The sequence below is a fragment of the Sminthopsis crassicaudata genome, chromosome 3, assembly GCF_048593235.1.
Source record: "Sminthopsis crassicaudata isolate SCR6 chromosome 3, ASM4859323v1, whole genome shotgun sequence".
In the NCBI taxonomy this organism is placed as follows: Eukaryota; Metazoa; Chordata; class Mammalia; order Dasyuromorphia; family Dasyuridae; genus Sminthopsis; species Sminthopsis crassicaudata.
The window spans coordinates 617,974,061-617,995,313 of NC_133619.1; the positions used below are offsets into that span (position 1 = coordinate 617,974,061).

Here is a 21,253-nt window from a genome sequence, read left to right on the forward strand (position 1 = left end):
TATATAAAAAACTTAAAGCCCTTTAAGTTATTATAATTATTTGTGCAGAATTGTTTAACATATTGTACTTAAAAATCCTCAAAACCACATTCATTCTCACAATGAGCCAACCTAGGACCGAGGTCATATGTCCATTTAGGTAATCCCTAGTGGAAACCATCACCTGTCTACATGGCAATTCAGTAATTCTGAGATCTAGACTTGACTTGTGCTTAATATACAACACATTGTGTATGTCAGTCAATTAATCACTAAAAGCATTTACTATGTGCTTTCTATATGTTATGCACAGAGCCAAGTGTTATGGATGCAAATAAGAGAGAGAATCCAGATGCTCAAGGGACCAAAAACAATCAAAGGGGAAAAATACTACAAAACCAGAAGTTCAAAGGGAGTGGGGCCTTGATAGGTACCTGGAGGGGAGATAGGATATTCCTGTGGGGCTGATCTGAGCCACATACAAAAGAAGGCTTTGGGAAGGAGTGTAGTAGCACTTGCCTGTAAAAGCCAAAGGCTGACATCAGGTGGTTCTAGTCTTCTCATTTTTCCTTTCTCTCTCTTCCAATCCCATGACCCCTGACTCCCATTTATGTACCATAATAATCTTTCTTCTATATACTTTAAAGTCATTCTTCTGCTCTTAAGACAACTTATTCCTTCAGAAATAAAATTCAAGCTTAACCACAATGCGAAGGCACCATATAACATTGCAGTTGCTTTTTCACTGTGCTATAATAAGAAAAAAAAAAAAAAACTTTCTATCTGCCTTAGCTGAACTTTGTATTTCCTCCAGTATTCAATATGGTAGCCTAATCCCCACAGATACTTAAAAATGTGTGGTGACAGAGATAACGAACTGTCCATCTGTCATTCAAGGATCAATCTAACAAATGAGAGGTTCATCACCAGAAGGCTAGATACTGGATGATGGACTATTTTGGGTCCTATGGACTTATAATTTCTGTGGAGGATTATGATACTCATCCTAAGAAGCAGTATTCACTGTCACTTGAAATATTAAAGACGTATTTTAGAATTACAGCTGTCTAACAAAAGGTAGTATAAAAAAAAATCACACAATGGTTCACTGATCCACTGTACAAAAAAAAAAAAATATTTTCAGTACAGTAGAAAACTCTGCCATCCATAATTATACTCATTATGTCCAAGAACCAAGCTTAATTGCATATCCTGAAAAAAAAAACTGTTACCATGACACCCCAAAAGAAATAAACTAGATAACTCCCTATTCTGACCATTGTAGAGTAAATATTACCCTCTTGCCACAAGAATTCCATAATCTATCTTATTCCACACGCTTTCCAAGTCAGGTGATAAAATTAGATTCAATATTCCCTATAATTTTAAGTTATGAAAATAAACAAAAAGATTCTTCCCTTTTAATCATGGCATTTCAGTACCAATAGCTTTTATTATCAGAGATAATCAATTAGCTATTGAACAAGGTTGTAGATTCAGGATGCAACAATTGGTAACTCCAAAGACAAAGTTTATGTTATTTCATTAATGAATTTAAAAGAAATTAAATTGTACTGCTACTTCAATATAAATTTCAAATTTCTAAGAATTAACCCGGATACAATTAGCTGCCACTTGACAATGATGACAATCATAATTTAGCTTACCAGGAGCAGACACTAAAAAATCTCTGGTCATTAAAATAATCTTAAATTACATGAACACTCCTGTATTTGCCATGGTTTGGCAATTTTAGTTGCTATTCTGAGTCCAAAATGTTTATATAAATTAAACAAAGATCTTATAATGAACAAAGCATTAATTCCTAGTTTGTTAATAAAGGAAAAGCTCTACAAAGACTACAAAGAACCTTATGTAAAGACTCCTAAGGGAACAGGAAAAAAATCACATAGCATATTTGTGCACAATTCTTCAGAATGAGATGTGCTTTACGTATTTTCAAAGCTTAACAGGACTATTTGTCAGAATGAAGATTCTTCAAATACTGTGTTACTAAATTATGTACAATTATGGATTTCTGTTATTGCTGTTTATTTTTTTTTTTAAATCATGCCCCCATTTGGGGATTTTCCTAGCTAAGATAATGGAATGGTTTGCCATTTCCTTCTCATTTAACACATGAGGAAACTAAGACAAAAAGGGTTAAGTGACTTGCCCTGGGTCACACAGCTAGTAAATGTCTGATGCTGTATTTTAACTCCAGAAGATGAGTTTTTCTGCTTCTAAGCCAGTCTCTATCTTAATGTGTCACTTAGCTGAACCAAATTAGAAATAGCTAAAATGAAGCAATGGTCATGAATCACTCTCCTATTCAAATGCAACACATATTTGAAGTATCAAATGACCAAGGACTGCCTTCGATTAAAGGCTTAAGAAAACATAAAATTAGTCTATGGCTTCTTTTGAGATCTTATGAATATGACAATATGATACGGCAAGCAGTAGAAAACTGGTCAGAATATGAACATTCTCTTCACCCACTAGGACTTCTTTTCCCAAAGCAAGGAGGAGCATTTCAAATGAAATCTTAAATCCATAGGCATTATTAAGTGCCCTCTATGTGACAAGCCCTGGGAATATAAGTAAAGTCAAAAGGCATTCCCTGCCTTCAAGGAAATCAAAGTAGAATGAGGTAAGACTACATACAAACAGCTTCATATTAAAAAATAATAATAATAAGATATGGAATAAATTAGAAATAGTATCAGAGGGAAGCACAAAGATGAAGGGTGAAGAAGGGGCCTTTTGCAGGGAATTAGGGAAAAAAAAGTTCTGTGGGGAAAAAGAATAAATTCAGTTTGGGTCATGCTGAATATAAGATGTTTATGAAAATTTGAGATGGAACAAACCTCTTAATAAAGATACTCCAATGTAGGATTCAGAGTAGGAACTGAGGTCAAGATCAAGGAGGAATCCTTTGGTTATTATCTTACTCAAAAGTGCAGTAGGGGATAGAGCCTGACCCTGGCACAAAAACTAAGACTAAAGATATGAGTAAACAAAAAGACATCAAATACTATTTTTTAAAGATTACAAACGTAGAAATAACTTAACTCCAAACTACAGAAAAAACTGATTTCACAATAAGCATAAAGCTAATACAAAGAAAAAAATATGAATTTTCTTCAATAATCACAAGAACACCAGCAAAAATGAACCAAGAGATTTTGAAAATTAAATAAGAACTCTGAGAAAAAGAACTGGAAGGAGAATAACTTAAGAGGAAATGATAAACCTTACCCAAATAATGGAATCCCTGAAAACTAAATAGACTAGAAAGGAACCAATCACTATGAGACTATATATATATATATATATATATATATACACACACACATACATATATATTAAAATATAATTAAAGACTGAAAATTGAAAAACAGAAAACAAGACACTTCCTATCATGAAACAACTAACCCAAAAAGCCCTAAATACATCAAAATAGTTACAGTAATGCTTTTGTCTCTGTGCAATGCCTATCAATTGGGAGAGGGCTTAAAAAGATAACAAAATATTACTATGTTGAAAAAATATCAAATAACAGAGAAGTTTGGACCCGATGACCTGATGAAATAGGAGGAAAACTTAAACAAGAAGCCAATATATACAATGATGCAAGAATATAAATGGAAAGAATCCCAATCAAAGAAGAATGTTTCAAAACACAAGAATGATGCCAAGGAAGAAATATAAAAAGATCACACATATAACCCTTTGCTGAGGTAGGGAGTTCTATGGGCATGGAACAATGTATGTAATGCCAGATTTTTTTCAACATATTGATTAATATTACTCTATTTTCTCTATTTCCTCTTTTTTTTTGTTTTGTTGTTTTTGTTTTTTTTTAACAAAAGTTTGTTATTATATGAGTCTCAAGGAAAAGGAAGAGAGAGAACAGTTAAATTTAAGTAATGTAAAAACAGAATATTAATAAAATTTTATTTTAAAAATTAACCTGAACATTAGGTTAAGAAGAGTTATTTTATAATTATCTGACTCCCTGAAAACCATGATCCAAAAAAATAAAGGACTGGATACTATGTTTCATGAATTCAAAGTCAACACACATTTATCACATACAGTTACTGTACTAAGAGCTAGGCATACAAAGAAAGGCAAAAAAAGAGCTCACAGTTTAACCATAGAAAATAGCCAAGATCTTTTTTACATTCATTTATAATTTGTGCCTCCCAATGCCCAACTTTAATAAAGTGATATGGTATTTCTTATCATGAAACAACTGATCTGAAAGCCCTTAAATACATCAAAATAATTTTGTTTTTGTTTTTCTGGGAGCAAAGCTTATCAATTGGGAGATGGCTTAAAAATATAATGGAATATTTACTGATAAAAAATTGTGAAAGAAAAATATAATCATTACAATAAACATGTATAGTTCAACAAAACAAATACCCACACTGTTCACACCTGGAAAATTATGTTTCTATGCATTTTAAGTTCATTACTTCTCTGGTAGGAGAATTAAACTTGGAACCAGAAGGAAAGTGAAAACCTTCTGAAAGAAAGCCAAGAAAGCAAAGGTGCCAAGAATGTGGATCAAAACCCAGAGCTTCCAGAGCAATTAGAAATACTTCAAATAGCCATAAAGGACGCAAATATGTCCTTAAAGGTGGCATCAGAAACTCCCCAGTTTTGTAGACACGGGCAAGTGATTTGGTCAAGGACAAAAAAAAAAAAAAAAACCACCAATAGGGTCACAGAAGACCTAGAAGCTACTACAATAAATAAAGAGATCTTAGGATACAGTATTCCAAAATGTCTAAGCAATTCCTTAAGAAGAAGAAGAAAAAAAAATAAAACACTAAGAAGTGCTTGTTAACTTCCTTATCCTCCAATTATAAACTCTCTTTAATCTGGCTTCAGACCTCATCATTCACCCAAAGAAACAGTTCTCTCCTAATTCAATGTTTTTTGAAAACTCCAATAGCCCTTTCTCATTCTTCTCCATCTCACTTCACTCTTTGACATTAATGATCACCACATATTCCTTTATATCTTCTTCTCTAGATTTCCATTAGACCACTCTCTGATTTATCTATGTCAGTCCCTTCAAAATCTCCTTTGCTTGATCTTCAGAGAAGTCATTACCATTACCAAGGATTTCCTATCATTTGACCTTCTCTTCTGTTCTATGGTATCTCACCATATCATATCAACTACCAAAACTATGCAAATGATTCCCATATCCAAGTATCCAACTATAATCTCTTTTCTTTTTTTAACTAAAGCTTTTTATTTTCAAAACATATGCTTGGATACTGTTGAACATTCACCCTTACAAAATCTTGTGTTCCAAAAATTTTCCCTCCCTTTCCCCCACACCTTCCCCTAAATGATAAGTAATCCAATATATGTTAAACATGTACAAGTCTTCTATACATATTTCCACAACTATTGTGCTGAACAAGAAAAATCAGATCAAAAAGGAAAAAAATGAGAAAGAAAACAAAATGCAAACAACAACAAAAAGAGTGAAAATACTATGCTGTGATCAGCATTCAGTCCCCATAGTCGTCTCTCTAGGTTCACATGGCTCTCTTCATCAGAAGATACTGGAATTGGTCTGAATCTCCTCATTGTTGAAAAGAGTCACATCCATCAGAATTGATCATCATATAATCTTGCTGTTATCATGTACAATGATCCCCTGGCTCTGCTCACTTCACTTAGCAACAGTTTCTGAAAGTCTATCCAGGCTTTTGGAAAATAGCCTACTGATCATTTTTTATAGAACAATAATATTCCATAACATTGCTATAATTACTTATTCAACCATTCTCCAACTGATGGACTTCAAGTTTCTTGCCACTACAAAAGGGACTGCCACAAACATTTTTGCACATGTGGATACTTTTCCTTCCTTTGTGATTTCTTTGAGCTACAGGCCCAGTAGAAACACTAGTGGATCAAAGTATATGCACAGTTTCATAGACTTTGAGCATAGTTCCAAATTGCTCTCCAGAATGGTTGTATCTGTTTACAGTTCCACCAACAATGTATCAGTGTCCCAGTTTTCCCACATCCCTCAACATTCATCATTATCTTTTCCTTTCATCTTTGACAATCTGAGGTATCCAATTATTATCTCTTTACTGGGCTCCAGATCATATCATCTTTGGATATCTCAAACTTTATATCCTACTGATATTTCAAATTCAACATTCCAAAGCAGAACTCATTTTTCTTTCCCCCCAAAAAGGCACTCCTTCAAACTTTTCTATTAATGCCCAAGGCCTATTATCCTCCAGAAGCCACTCAGGCTTGCTTGCAATCACAGTGGCTTGCAAATTGGGTGTCATCCTGAACTCACTCTCATGACACATGGACAAATGTAGACAAATCTTGTTGTTTCAAGGGTGTGTGGTGCAGTGGAGAGAGCGCCAGTTCTGAAGTCAGGAGGACCTGAGTTCAAATCTGATCTAGCTATGTGATCCTGAGCAAGTCACTTAATCCCAATTGCCTCAGGGAGGAAACAATGTCTAGTTATTTTTACTTTCAAATTATATTGCATGCATATACATATATCCCCCTCTTTTCATTCACATAGTCACCATCCTTGGATAGAATTCATCACCTTTTTCCTAGACAAGTACAATAAATAGCCTAGTCTTTCAGTCAAATCTTTTCCTCAATTCAATTCATCCTTCTTGATTTTCCTAAAATACAAGTCTGACCCTGTCTTATCTTACTCAGGATATTCCAGCAGCTGTCCCTTTCCTAAAGGTTCACATGAAACTCCTTCACAATGCGGCACCTTCCTAACTTTCCAGTCTACTACTGCCCCTCTATATACTCTAGGATCTAGCTAGATTGGCTACTGCTGTTTTTCTCATATAACATTCTTTAAACTCTTTCCATGGCTTCCTCCCTCCCCCCCCCCATTTGCTGGAATGCCCTGGAGGGGAAGAAGGAAATAAATATTTATAAAATACCAATTATGAACCAAGTACTGGGCTAAACACTCTATTAATATTATCTCATTTGATTCTCACAACAACCCTGGAAGGTACATACCTTATTATGCTCATTTTATAGCTGAAGAGAAACTAAAGCAAACAGAGTGAAATGACTTGCCTGTGTTTACAAAGCTGGGAATTTTCTGATTCCACATTTGAACTCAACTCTTTCTGACTCGAGGCCCCAAGCTGTATTCACTGTACCACCTCATTGGGTCTACCGGGTCCCCCCTCACCTCTATCTCTAATCTTCCCTGGCTTACTTTTTACACTCAGTTTTTTTGCAGGATTTTCCAAATGGAAGAAGGTGGAACTTACTATTTCTTTTACTTGGCTTGCAGGAGAAAAGCATATTTTAAGATTTTCAAGCCCAATTTGTTCTTTCTGTTGATCAAAATGATTTTGGTTTAGTTGCATTCCTAAAGTTTTTGATATGTTATCTTATTAATCATTTTCATTGGTGAAATTTTCTATTGCATCTATAATTTATTCTTTGACCCACAAGTTCTTTAAAATTATATTAATTAGGCTCCAAATGACTTTTAATTCTTTCTTTAAAGGTCCTTACCAAATATATTTTTATTGCATTATATGATCAGTATATGGTATGTTAAATACTTTTTTTTACATTTTTTGGTAAAATCATTTATATGCCCCAATAGTCAATTTTTGTTAAGTTTCCATGTTCCACTGAAATTCTTTTCTATTACCATTCAATAATCAAAGATCTATAATCTCTAATTTTTCTAATGTTTTATTCAAGCCCTTAACTTCCTTGTCTAGTTAAAGTTGTACACTATTAATTCCCTACCTTGGGGGCAGCTAGGTGGCACAGTGTACCAGCCTTGAATTCAGGAGGACCAGAGTTCAAATCTAGTCTCAGACACAACACTTCCTAGCTGTGTGACCCTGGGCAAGTCACTTAACCCCAGCGTCAGGGGGGAAAAAATCCCTACCTTATCTTTTTTTTATTTTATTGCTATTTTATTTTATCAATATTTACCACAGTCTTATTTGAAATCATGACTGCTACCTCTAGTTTTTCAAGATCACTTTAAAATTATGCAAATCTGTTTCAAATGGATTTCTTATACACAAATTTCTTATATTGTCAAATTCTAAACTTTCTTATACTTTCTGCCCTTCCCTTCCATTTAATGGTGAACATATCATGTTCATTTTCACAATTATGATTTGTCAATTGAGCATTTCCCTCCAACCCATCTACTTATAATTTTTGTTTTCCTTCCCACCACCCACTTTATAAATAAGGTGGTTGACAGAAGGGAGCTTGACTAACACTTGTTTAGCTTCTGTTACAGCTTCTTTTTCTTGTTAACCTGCCCCAATCCAGGTTTTTTACTTTCTTTCTTTCCATTTAATCTTCCCTTCATATTCTTCCATCCAACAGTTAAGTTTGTTTTGCTTATAATTATTCCCTTACCAATCCTAACCCCTTTCTTAGACCTTCTCTACCCCTTGCTTTGTTCCTATTCCCTTCTTGATTCCCTTTTGAATTTAATATACATTCATCTGATTCAGATGAAATAAAAGGAGACCCTGGTTAGAAAAGGGCAGGAAAAGAATGACTGATCTTAGGTATCTAATAATCAGGCAACTCAATTATAAATACCTAAAAATGTATCCACACCCAAGTCAAACAAAATTCTCATTTAGGAAGATAAAGGGGTAAATATTTCTGGTGAGGTGCCAAAGCTAAATCTACAGAGAAAATTTGCTTAGTACAAAAACTAGTATGGTCTAGATGACAGTGATGATGTGTTTATGTAAAATGATTAAGAAACTCTAGGGTAAACTAATTCAAATAAAAATATGTCATAGGTGCCATTGTTTTCTTTGAGAGAATCATTACGGGGACAAAATGTTAACACTTCCTTTCTTTTTCAGCTCCTTAAAAATTAACATTTCTAACAATTAAGATACTATTTCATCAAGTACCATATCAGGTACTACACTTGCCATAACCAACCTAAAAGAATAACCTTTTAAAATAGCTTATGTATAAGTACTTGGAAATCACATCTGGAAACTCAAGTTCCTCTAGCACTGCTTATTAATTATTAAAGAATATAACTAAAAATAACCCAACTCCAAAGACATAACTCAGTTGTTACTATACTCCTAATTAATCCCAATTTAACTCATTTTTAAATAACTAAATTATTTCATATAGAGATATTCTATAAAATCCTTAAGCACTGATTTCCCATGTTCAATGTATTAAAAATTAGTAAGACGCAAATAAATATAGAATTTATCCAGAAACAAAGTGGTGAAAACCCCTTGAAAAGGAAAAAAAAATGTTTCCCTCTTCAAATCAAAAAGGTTTGGTATGACACCAAAAACCAATTATTATGCAACTAATTCTTTTCAAATAATTGAAATGTAGATAACATTGGTATAAATTTAATGAAGAAAAGTGGACTACTCTATGTAATCCAAACAAGTGTTTATTTCATCACCATTTGGACATTTAAATTATACTCAATTCAGAAATGTGCTATTAATCAAGATGATACTTCACTTGATATTACCATGTGGCATTAAAGGCTATTCTCCTGCAGTTCTGATGTTAAAACTTTCCAGAAGCAAAATGAAATCATGAAAGTAAGAAAGGTTCACAGAAAAGCAGTTTTGAACGTTGTAAAAATTGTAGAAAGCAAGTGTGACTTGGAATGCCAAAATGAAAATGGAAAGCACCACAAAAGTTTTTTTCTATTAGAAATAAGGTATTATTCTTGGGCTTAATATTGTAAGTAGCCTGATGCTGAAACTGCACTTATATCTGAAAATAAATCATTACTGATCATATAGCACAAGCACCACCATAATATGGTCTCTTCTATAGGCTAATGCTTAGTGCACATTAAAAAATAATAATAAGACTAACAATAAGAAATAAAAATCTGAACTTATGAATATAATTTCAATGGAACAATATTCCAGAATTCATTATAATGTTTCCCTTCCCCACCCCCATTTGCAAAAAAATAACTCGCCTTCAAAGTATGTCAGTAAATCTGCTAGTCTTAAAATAATAAAAACCACCTGCTCCATATGTTGGCCAGAACCTTTTCTTTAGATGTATAGTACTTTGAATTACAATAAACAAAAACATTTTAATTTTTAAGACATAACTAAAAGGAAGATTCTATTTCCAAAAATTTCCAAAAAAAGGAACTAACTATATCAAATTTGCTTCACTAATTAAAATAAGTTATGATCAGAACTGCATGAAAATATGAACAAAAAGATATCCAAAATGGAAGAAGATTGGGGAAGCGGGAAACGCTAGGGGAGACATGCTTGTGAGGTTCATGGTTTCAAGCTAACTTGTGAAACTGATATGCTTCATTCTTTACAAGAAAATGTTTTTGGTTTTGTTCTGCATAAAATGACAATTGATTTGAAGACACTTTTCCAGCATGCATGACAGGCACTTCCTATAATAACACCTTCCATGCTACTGACATGTTCATGCCATGACAGCTTCAATGCCCATATAATCCCATACCTTTGTAAAGGAAAAGGAGATTTAAATATCTGTCCCTTGATTTTTATGACAATGGCAGATCCTTCAGGACTCTGAACAATGTAATTGTCTCACTGGATCAGTTTTGACCCTACAAGTCCCCATTTTAAAACAATGAAGAATAACCAAAAGAGAAGGTGTTAAAATAGAAGTCAACAGCTTGTATAATAAGAAAATCATCACTGGGGAGTCTAGGTCTCAAATGGTTTCTCAGAGAGCATCTTGGAGCCACTATTTTATAAATGGTACCATGGTTCTTTTGGATAAGAGCACAAGTTAAATGTCAACACTCAACTAAAGACGACAACAACAACAACAACAAAACAACACTAAACTTCACAAACAATGCATACTGTGAAAGACAATGGATTGATTAAAGATATTAAGAAACAACTACACAGTCTTACATTCTATGGGGATGGATGTTGTGTTATTATGTCTGTTAAGAAGAAACTGGACTAACATCTAGGTAATGTACTGTTATAAATTCTTATTGTCAAACTCACCTGATTCATTTTGAATTCCTGTTGTGTTCTGTAAAGATACACACAACAAAGAAACTCCTTTGATTACATGAGTCCTAAAAAGAAAAACAGACAATTGTAATATGTACCTACCTACAAATTTACAGTGATTTAAACCCACACACAGAACACTAGAAAGTTGCTCAAAAGGATATTCATAAAGCAACGCTACACCAAACCAACTTCAACCTAAAATGATGTCTCCCCATTCATCAGCTTTGCTATCACCATCCATAAACAGGGATCTCACTAATTCTCCTTATTTCTACATCATATTCTAATGCTAAAAGTAGACTTATTAGAAAGGATGACATCAACCTTCTGATTTGGGAGTTGCATCATCCTTAAGAACAATGAAATCAGCTTTGTTAATCTCTGGAAACAAATTTACATTTTAAAATGCCCCTCTTTTTTTCAATTAACACTAGAGATAACAGAAAAAACTACTTAAAAATTATTTTCTATTTTCCAAGTTCCTACAGTAGGAAAGCAAGGGAAAGTCTTAGGGCTTTGTGGACCTTAAAGTTTACAAAGCATTTTCACAAATGTGGGACCACCAGTTCCAGAGCTGGAAGAAATCTGAATGATCATCTGATCCAATATTCATTTTATGGATGAGGAAACCAAGGCCATGTCTATAGTCATGGCAGTAGAAGAGGCTAGAAAGCAGGTAACCACAAGTTAAATCTCCTGCCCATTTGTCTAGTATTTTTCATTAGGTTCTCAAAGCAATATCAGATGTTTAGAAACAAATCAATCTTGTAGTAAATGCAGAATGTTTTGATGGACTATATATACTCCCTAAATTCAACCTCTGATAGAATATTATTTTCTTTTAATCAAATAAAACTAAATTATTCCCAATAAAAGTATAATTATGTTAATAGAACAGTTAACCACAGGCCACAGAATAACATTACTCACAAAATACATATGGCATAATTCAAAATACAATGTTACAATTAAAATGGCCTATTTTACCATGAGGATTCTTTCTTCATTTAGTTTGGGAACAATATTTTTATTTGAAAAGTGTGCCATTTCAAATACAACTTTCATTAAAGGTTTGAGGCACATTTCTAAATATGTGTATATGCACATATACACACACACAGACACACACAAGTATACATGTGTATATACCCACACACTGTCCCCAGTCTCAGGGCAATTTAGGCATAGTACATATTTGAAATTAATTTTTGTATCTCTAAGAAATTGATTTAGAACTGAAAAGGTTTAAAAGAACATCTAAACCAACTTCCTCCTTTTACTGTAAAGTAGCAAAGTTAGGAATCCAGGCCAAATCCTAACTCCAAATCCAAATGAAAACTTTCTTTCATATACTTTCTTTTCTACCCAACTACCATTAAGCAAGTCATGTAATATCTCTGATCCTGTTTTGAACTAATGGCCTTTGAAGTACTGTCCAGCTCTAAGTCTTTCCTTAATTTTTAACAGACATCTTCATAACTTTTGTATATTTCTCATACTGGATGTTTTGAATTAATTTAAAATATGATTGTTATCCTTTGTGAAAGATAATGCTAACTCTCCAGAGCACATTTTCCCAATCCATTAAGGATAATGGATTTGATCTGGTCTATCAACCTGACCCTCAAAGTAATCAATGAATGGCAAAATGGTTATTGGCCAATTGAACTATAGCCTCCAATTGTGAAACTGAACAAAGTGCCACAAGGACTGGAAACTGTGGTCCTGGTGTGTTCATTAGCAATATGCTATAACCCATATAGATATAAAAATAAAGGATGATTTACATTTTATTTTATAATAGAATTTTTAGAATTTATAGTTGACTTTGTGTTCTATTAACAGAGTTCAAGAATCCCAGAATCATCTCCTTGCCACTACATACATACAAAGAAAATATAAGTGAAGGAAGATAATTTATCACAAACGAATGTAGCTTTCTCTTCAAAACTCATATTATTATGAACATTAGAATAACACACAGTTTTGGGCTACTATGATATATTCAGTGTTTTGTCTTTACACTGAATCCTCTCTCCCAGCTCTATCCAAGTATATGAGAGAGGTGAGGAGAGTTAGTGACCTCAGTGATCCCAGCCTATGCTCCATTCTGGTCCCTGCAGAATGCTGAATATGCACCTTTTCTCCCTCTCCTGACAATATTTGTACTCTGTTATTTCTCACAGATCTTCTCTAAGTTCTCTTCACTCTCCATTACTATTTCACCTCCACTGCAAAAAAACAAAACAAAACAAAACAAAAAACCCTTAAATTTTGTCCTTTTCTTGCCAATTTTCAAGTACTTCTTGGCTTTGGCACTGGCATAGCCTAGCTTGGGAAACTATCATTAGCCTCTGAGAATGTCCTTTTTCTCAGGTTGGTGAACCAACCAGAAATGAACAACTTTCAGATTCTTTAATCCCCATATTCTCAGATCTCCTAGAGTAGAGGTTAATGATTAAACTTTGTCACAGATCCCTATGATTTTCATAAATTTATGTGCAGGTAATTTGTATCCCAACCAAATGTTCTATAGATGTAATTCTCACTAAGAAGTAGCCTTGATTTCTATTACTCTCCCTCTTTTCAAAACATTTTCAAAATGCAATTTATTAAAGGTGTGACACTTCATATAGTATAAGAACATTAGCATCCAAGTATCTAAAATTCAGTTTTTGACAAGCAATATGGTAGATGGTTCATGATCCAAAGAGCCCCAGGTTGAAGCCCTACCACCTACTTGTATTGATTAGGTAACTAGGCAAGTTACTTAACTCTAAGAATAAGCTGCAAAATGCTGTGATCTGCACTGTCAGAACAGTTTTTCCACTGGGAATTCCCCTCACTGATCAAGGTTCTATTTTCAAAGTCACTTTGAAATAACTGGCTGTCAAAAATAAACTAAAACCAAGAAAAAGGGATGGAATGGAAGATTGTCGAAGATGGCTATATCAGTAGTTATAGGACTGCTAAAATATCAAATTATATCCCTAAACTGAACAAAATGTAAAATACAAGTTACAATGTCATATACTTTTCAGGTGCAATACTTTGGTTTTGGGGTTGGATTTGTTTTTGTTTTACGTGCAGCACTTTGCTAATAGCTCTTAGATCTATATTCTCAGAATCATACACATTCTTAAGAGATACTATTTTTAAAGTTTAGCAAAAATGAAAATTTCATCTATGAATCTTTGAAAGCAAGGGATTTTTCTTACACATTGAAATCTTATTAACAGGTGTAGAGTTTTAATTTTAAAAGGGTAATGTAACGTGCTGTCATCTCCAGAGATTGCCGATGGCTCTCTGGTCTAGAGGAGAGACTTCTTCCTCCAGAGAGCCGCCTCAAGTCTGGCCTAGAGCAGAGACTCTCTATCTCTTGAGTGCCACCCTCTTTTATCCTCACAGAGAATGGGCATGGGATAACGCAAGGGTTTCTGGGAAAAATTACTTCAACCAATGAACTTGCTCCTCCTAAGCATGCAAGCTCCTCCCCCAGGAGTTCACAAGTAAAACTCCCAGTAAAGGCCAGAACTAGAGAATTGTTAAGTACGGACTTAGCACTTAGTAAAAACCTAATATCTCATTATCTCATTAGCACTTAGTAAGAACCTAACAGGGTAATATGGCAGGATGTTGAAAACCTAAACTCTCTGGAACTAAGCAGGGGAATGTTAAAGGGTTTGTTTTGTTGTTTATTTGTTAAGTCAACTTCAAGGTTAAAAATTGTGGATTTCAATAATTATGTCCTTGAAGCTCTAGCACATACAAGTTTATATGTTTCTTCAGAAAGGTCTTAAGACTTTCTAATTTTACAGCCTCAGTCTTTTCTGATACCATTTTTAATTAAGGATAGGCTCCCAAAGAATGACTCTTCATTTAATATAACAAAATCCTTAGTTTGTATAAATTGTTTAACATTTTTCAGAACTCAAACTCAATTGAATTATAAAACCTATGTTCAAGATGAGAAAAGCCACTCATGTCAAAGTGAATAAAGTCGCAAGTGAATAGGTATCTATTATGTGCCAGCTAAGACTACAAAGAAAGGGAAAAGACAGCCCCTGCTCTCAAGCTCCCAAGTCTCCTCTATCTTACTTCCCTCAACCCCCCTCTCCCCCTCATCATCCCCCCAAAAAAACAAGTTCTCTTTGATTCATTGACACAGGCCTCCTTGTTGTTCTCTCAAGATACTGTGTCACCAGATCCTGTAAGTCCTAGAAGTCTCTTCTCCTTACTGCTACTACCTTCCCTCTACAAAAAATCTCCAATTTATCTTGTATACATCTTGTTTGTAAAATTGTTGTTTGCATAATATCTGCCCCATTTGACTGTAAGCTCTTGAAAACAAGGGACTGTCTTTCGTCCTTTTTGTATGTCCACGGTCTAGAGCAGTATAAGCATCTCCTAAGCACTTGTTGACTGACTAATGGGGATATCATGACAGACCTCGTATCAGAACTATGCTGTGAAGGAAGCCAGAGGATAGAATTCTATATAGCAAAGGTGAGGAGAAAATACTTTCCAATATGGGGAACAATTTGTTGAAAAGCATAGAAGATAGAATATCATGTGATACATGAAATATGTAAGAGATGTAGAAATAGGCCAATTGGATTAAAATGGAGTACATATTGGGAATTCAGACCAGAATGGTAGGCAGGAGTTAAGATTGTGATTTGTTTGTTTGTGGGGGAAGTTCAGGGAGAAAACCCAGGTCTATGTTTTAATAATATAGCAACTTGGCAGTAACAGAAGCTATTGATGAATATTGGTTTCAATGGCATTACAAAGTTATTTTGGTAACACGTGCTCAGTAGTAATACAATAACTACAAAAAAAATCACAGAATTTTTTAGTTAACAGAAATCTGGATAATCACCCATATTCAAAAAGGAATCCTTACTAAAATATAAGTAAGTTTCCCATCTTTGCTGGAACCTATTATGTTCCCAAGGTACCCTATTCAAATTCTAGACAATTCTCTTTGTTAGTGAATTTTTTCTGACACCAGGCCTAAACCCATTGCTCCTATTTCTGCCCTCAGAACAAAAAAATCTCACTCCTCTTCCACATGAGTTTCAGACTCTTAGAGAATAATGATTACCTTCCAGTCCCACCCCCCAAAAGAAAATATGGTATAAACAGCATACAGATCCTTCAACTAATCTTCATTAGCATGGATTACTTTAATTGCCACTCCTGGGGATTTTCTATTAATTTATCAACATTATTTCTAAATGCGAAGTTCCCAGAACTGAACAAATTACTCAGAATGTGGCCAAAAGAAGGAGAGTATAGAAGAACTATCACTCCTTACTCGTTACCACTACCTGATCTTAAAGGTCCATGATTCCATTAGCACTCTTGGCTATCATATCATACTACTGATTCATTGAGCTCACAGCTCATTGAAAAAAAATTTAACATTGTTTTCAAACTGCAATCTAGCCATGCCTTTTGAAAGTTAATTTCACAAGTCTAAGAGTTTACACTTTTACCTAGTAAGTTAAAATTTATTAGATTCAACCCAATGTTCTTGTCAAAATTATTTTCTTACAACACTGATCTAGTTATTAAGAAAGCTCCTAGCTTTTTTGCCATCTGAAAATTTCATAAGCCTATAATCCCTGCCGTTAGCCAAATCACTGATAATGTTACTGACATGTAAAGGGCTAGAACTGAGCAATGCACCTGGATAATGAAGCACGTGAGACTAATTGCCAATTGGACAATTCCCTATTAACTTGTTTGAAGGTTGACCCTCCCCAGTTGTTCTGTGCTGATTTATTGGTGGGACAAAGAGTAGGGAGTGACATGTGTGGGAGGAGGAGGAGGAGGAAGAGGAAGTGAGATGAAGAAGGTGACTCAGTCTCTCCTGGCGTTTGAGGGAGGAAGATGTGTGTGAGGCAGCTAGGCCTAACCCCCTGAACTTGATTGTAAAAGAATAAAGACGTTTAATTCACTAAATGTGACTCCAGCTGATTTCTGGGAAGACAGAGTTCCAGCACTGACAGAGCCCAGGACAGATTTCTGATGTAGTATTGAGGGCACTAAACAGTCAAGAAGATATTAATTCAAATTCTGCTTCATTCACTAGCTCTGTGACCCCGGGTAAGTCACTTTTGCTCTATGTGCCTTATTAACCTTATCTATAAAATGAAGATATTGAACTTGATGGCCTCCAAGATCTCTTCCAGCTGCAAATCGACAATTCTTTGAAAGCTGCAACCAAACCAGTAACAATTATTCTTTGAAACTAGTTATTCTTCTAGGTGTAAATTCTTCTAAATCTATCTTTTCCATGAGAATAGCATTAAATACTTTTGTCAGATGCCTTCCAAAGTCTAAGTAGAATAAGACACTGCCACCATTAGTCCCTATTAAGTTATCAGGGCTTCCAAAATGTTTGTGGCAGCTCTTTTTGTTGTAGCTAGAAACTGGAAGTTGAATGGATGTCCATCAATTGGAGAATGGTTGGGTAAATTATGGCATATGAAGGTTATGGAATATTATTGCTCTGTAAGAAATGACCAGCAGGAGGAATACAGAGAGGCTTGGAGAGACTTACATCAACTGTTGCTGAGTGAAATGAGCAGAACCAGAAGATCACTATATACTTCAACAACAATACTGTATGAGGATGTATTCTGATGGAAGTGGAAATCTTCAACATAAAGAAGATCCAACTCACTTCCAGTTGATCAATGATGGACAGAAATAACTACACCCAGAGAAGGAACACTGGGAAGCGAATGTAAATTGTTAGCACTACTGTCTATCTACCCAGGTTACTTTACCTTCGGAAGCTAATAATTAATGTGCAACAAGAAAATGGTATTTACACACATATATTGTATCTAGGTTATATTGTAACACATGTAAAATGTATGGGATTACCTGCCATCGGGGGGGAAGGGAGTGGAGGGAGGGAGGGGATAATTTGGAAAAATGAATTTAAAAAAAAAAAAAAAAAAGAGGTCAACTAAAAAAAAAAAAAGTTATCAGGGCTTCTTCAGCAATGTTACTACCAACACTAATGATAATGACCAATTTCGGTCCAAAGAAAGGAAGATGACATATCATTCCTTCTCTCCTCTCTATAAAAAAGTAAAGGATTGGAGCAGCTAAATGGCACAATGGAGAAAGCAGCAATCCTGGAATGAGGAGGACTTGAGCTGAAAACCAGCCTCAGACCCTTGACACTTACTAGCTGTATGACCCTGGGCAAGTTACTTAACCCCAATTGCCCTTTAAAAAAGGGAAAAAGGACCACAGATCATGAATATGTGTATATGTATAAATGAATATAAATATATACATACACACACGTGTGTTATATAGTTATTTGCATTGGTCATTTTTGATTATTTTCTCCAAATTATGAGGGAGGTTCATTTAACAGTTGGGAAAGGATTTTGAAGTAAAAACAAAAAGATATTAATAATAAAATTTGTCTCTAAAAAATTACTAGCTAATAGTATGACAATTGATGATGAAGGTAAAGAACAGAAAACTACCTATACAGTCCAGGTAAATATTCTAGTGTCTGAGTCATAACCAAATGTCATAAATAACAAATTAGATGGAATAACTTCCGATAGTCATTCGCTGAGCACTTATTTCTAAGTGTAAAGATGCAGAAACTGAAACACATATAAATAATGTGGAACTTCCAGCAGTCTGAAGAGGTCAGGGCAAATTGCAACCTGAATTTCAGTTTCCTTTTCTGTAAAATAAGGCTGTTTCCCTAGGGAATCTCCAAGATCCATTCCAACTTTAACTTCTATAATTCTGACATCAGAAGAAAAATATATGCATAATTCCAGGTGAACCAGGGACTTGGCTAGGTAAAACAAAAAATTTAAGATTTCTAGCCATTTCTGTTGCATAATAATCCCAATTTACATGTATCTATATTTGAAATTACTGTTGCTATCATAAGGAAAGCAACAGAAATTGAAGAAATAAGAGAAATAAGTATCTTAATTTATTTTAAATTTAATTTAATTTAATGCAATTACCATGCATTTATTTTCCTAAGTGTTTCAGTGATTTTCATTAAAAATTACAATGGTTTGAAAAATGTCCATAGATGCTTCAATACTTTCACATCTTTTGTAAAATACTTATCAATCTTTCTGAATTCCTAGTGTTTCCTCATTCCTACAATGAAAAAAGAAATCACTACTCCACTCAAACTATTTTCAGATTTCTTACTATACAACTACATGGCAATATTCACACAGAAAAGAAATTCCTTAAGCTCCTCAAAAGTCCAAACAAATTTTTGAGATATCTGTGTCTTGAGGGGCAGCTAGGTGGCACAGTGAATAGAGCACCAGCCCTGAAGTCAGGGGGACCCGAGTTCAAATGTGATCTCAGACACTTAACACTTTGTAGCTGTGTGACCCTGGGCAAGTCATTTAACCCCAAATGCCTGAGCAAAAAAAAAGAGAGAGGGGAGAGGAAGAGGAAGAGGGAGAGGGGGAGCAGAAAAGGGGGAAAGGGAAAGGGGGGAGTGAGAGGGAGAGGAGGGGAGAGAAATTCACTCAAAGGAGCGAAAAGATAATATTTGGTACTTTTCACAATCCCCATTCTCATTTATCTTAAAATCAAGAAAGGTTTCATGGACCAGGTGAATTTGGAAGAAAACAAGGGATTCAAAGAGGCTGATGCAAGAAAAAGAGTATAATCCAAGCATAAGGGACAGCCAGTACAAAAATATAGTTGGATGTTATAGGATGAGAGAGTTACATGTAAGAAGTAATGAAAATGTAGCATAAGCCTAAATGTGAGGAAATTTCAAGTGTTCATTCTATTCAACAGAAAAACCCTTCACAAGAGTCCAGATCTCCAATAACATCATTTCAGATGTGCATAATTAAAGTATTAGAAAAAAGGTAAACCAGTCACAGAACAGAATCAATGTTCTCTCAACCTAAACTTTATTACTTTAATATTTAAATCTATAGTCCTTGTATTACTAACTAACTCTGTCTTTACAGATACACAATTTCCTCCATATGGGTATTCCCTCCACTAGTAAAGATTAAAAGACCCCTCCAAGTCTCATAATGATTTTTGTCCATGGGAGAGCACAAAACTTCAAGAAGATCCATTCAAAGAACTAGACAGACCATTTTCTAGTTCTTTTAATATCAGGAAAAAGAATATAGCATTTGAGTTGTCTATTTGTTATTCCTCACTCTCAATAACTTCCAGGCCTCGCTCTTTTTTGCAGTTCATGTATTTACTTATGACTTGAAAGCCATTTTCAACAATACTAATTACTGTTGGGAATATGCTGCAACTTGCTTATTCTAACCATCCCACCCTATCCCATCCAATCTAACAAGCTTTTATTTATAAGTGCCCATTATGTGCAAAATATTGACCTAAACACAAGTTGTAAATTCAAAGCAGTCCTTGCTCTAAAGGAACTTTCATCTGGAGTGAGAAGGATAAAAGATATTACATTTGACCAAGTACATAGATTTCTAAGGAGAGAATCTAAAGGAATGGGGAAAGGCTTCCTATAGGTTGGTTCATTCCATTGTCCTTTGGGTCACTTGCAATTCTGGTTCAAGAAGCTCTACAATCCAAATATCTGTTTGGGCAGCTTGATGTCATTTAAAGTTTTGTACAATCTCTCAAAAGAGAGCTCACTCAATTTCAAATATGACTGTGTCCAAATCACTGCCATTTGTGCATGTCCAAACTACACATAGATATTCAACTAATTCAATGGTTCAATGTCAACTGACAGATGCCCATTCAATGTCATGTCATAAAAGTCTGGGCAATCAGCATTTCATCCACTTTCTCTTTCCACTGTGAATAGCTCAGCCACTTAGAGGTGGAGGCAAGCACTAAGCTTCCACCTAGGTTTTGTCAGATTTCAACGCAATACAATTGGCAAAACATTATCTGAATGGGAGAATTGAGATAACTTTACTTTTGATAAAGAATACCTTTTTTTATTTAAATTTAACAGGTCATCGCTAATGGTACTGGCTAGCCCAGACATTTATTTTTAATGTCTTGTTTGATAATAAGACTCAATGGATAAGTGAACCAAGTTATTTCTGGAAGTTTTATCTTTCAAAAAGCCTTGTCTTTATTAAGTTAATAAGACAGCTTGTTCACAGAGAATCTTTAAGGTCACATTTTGTTCTGCTCCATCAATTAGAACTGGAGGTACT

At 34.5% G+C, this 21,253-nt stretch overlaps 1 protein-coding gene and 1 long non-coding RNA gene across 4 annotated transcripts in view; one reads left to right on the forward strand and one right to left on the reverse strand.

Annotated features, from left to right (window-relative positions):
* Positions 1 to 21,253, reverse strand: part of PRDM2 (PR/SET domain 2) — a 196,235-nt gene that overhangs the window by 169,066 nt on the left and 5,916 nt on the right. For 2 of the 3 annotated variants that reach the window (XM_074306217.1, XM_074306216.1), the window contains exon 2: positions 11,037 to 11,110. The exons of the other annotated variant lie outside the window; for it this stretch is intronic. In XM_074306217.1, coding sequence (XP_074162318.1) covers positions 11,037 to 11,045 — 9 coding nt within the window. In that variant the 5' untranslated portion in view covers positions 11,046 to 11,110. The remainder of the gene's footprint in view (positions 1 to 11,036; positions 11,111 to 21,253) is intronic. 3 annotated transcript variants of the gene reach the window in all.
* Positions 16,934 to 21,253, forward strand: part of LOC141564125 (uncharacterized) — a 29,811-nt gene continuing 25,491 nt past the window's right edge. Inside the window, exon 1 of the long non-coding RNA XR_012488580.1 lies at positions 16,934 to 17,162. This is a non-coding gene — a long non-coding RNA (uncharacterized LOC141564125). The remainder of the gene's footprint in view (positions 17,163 to 21,253) is intronic.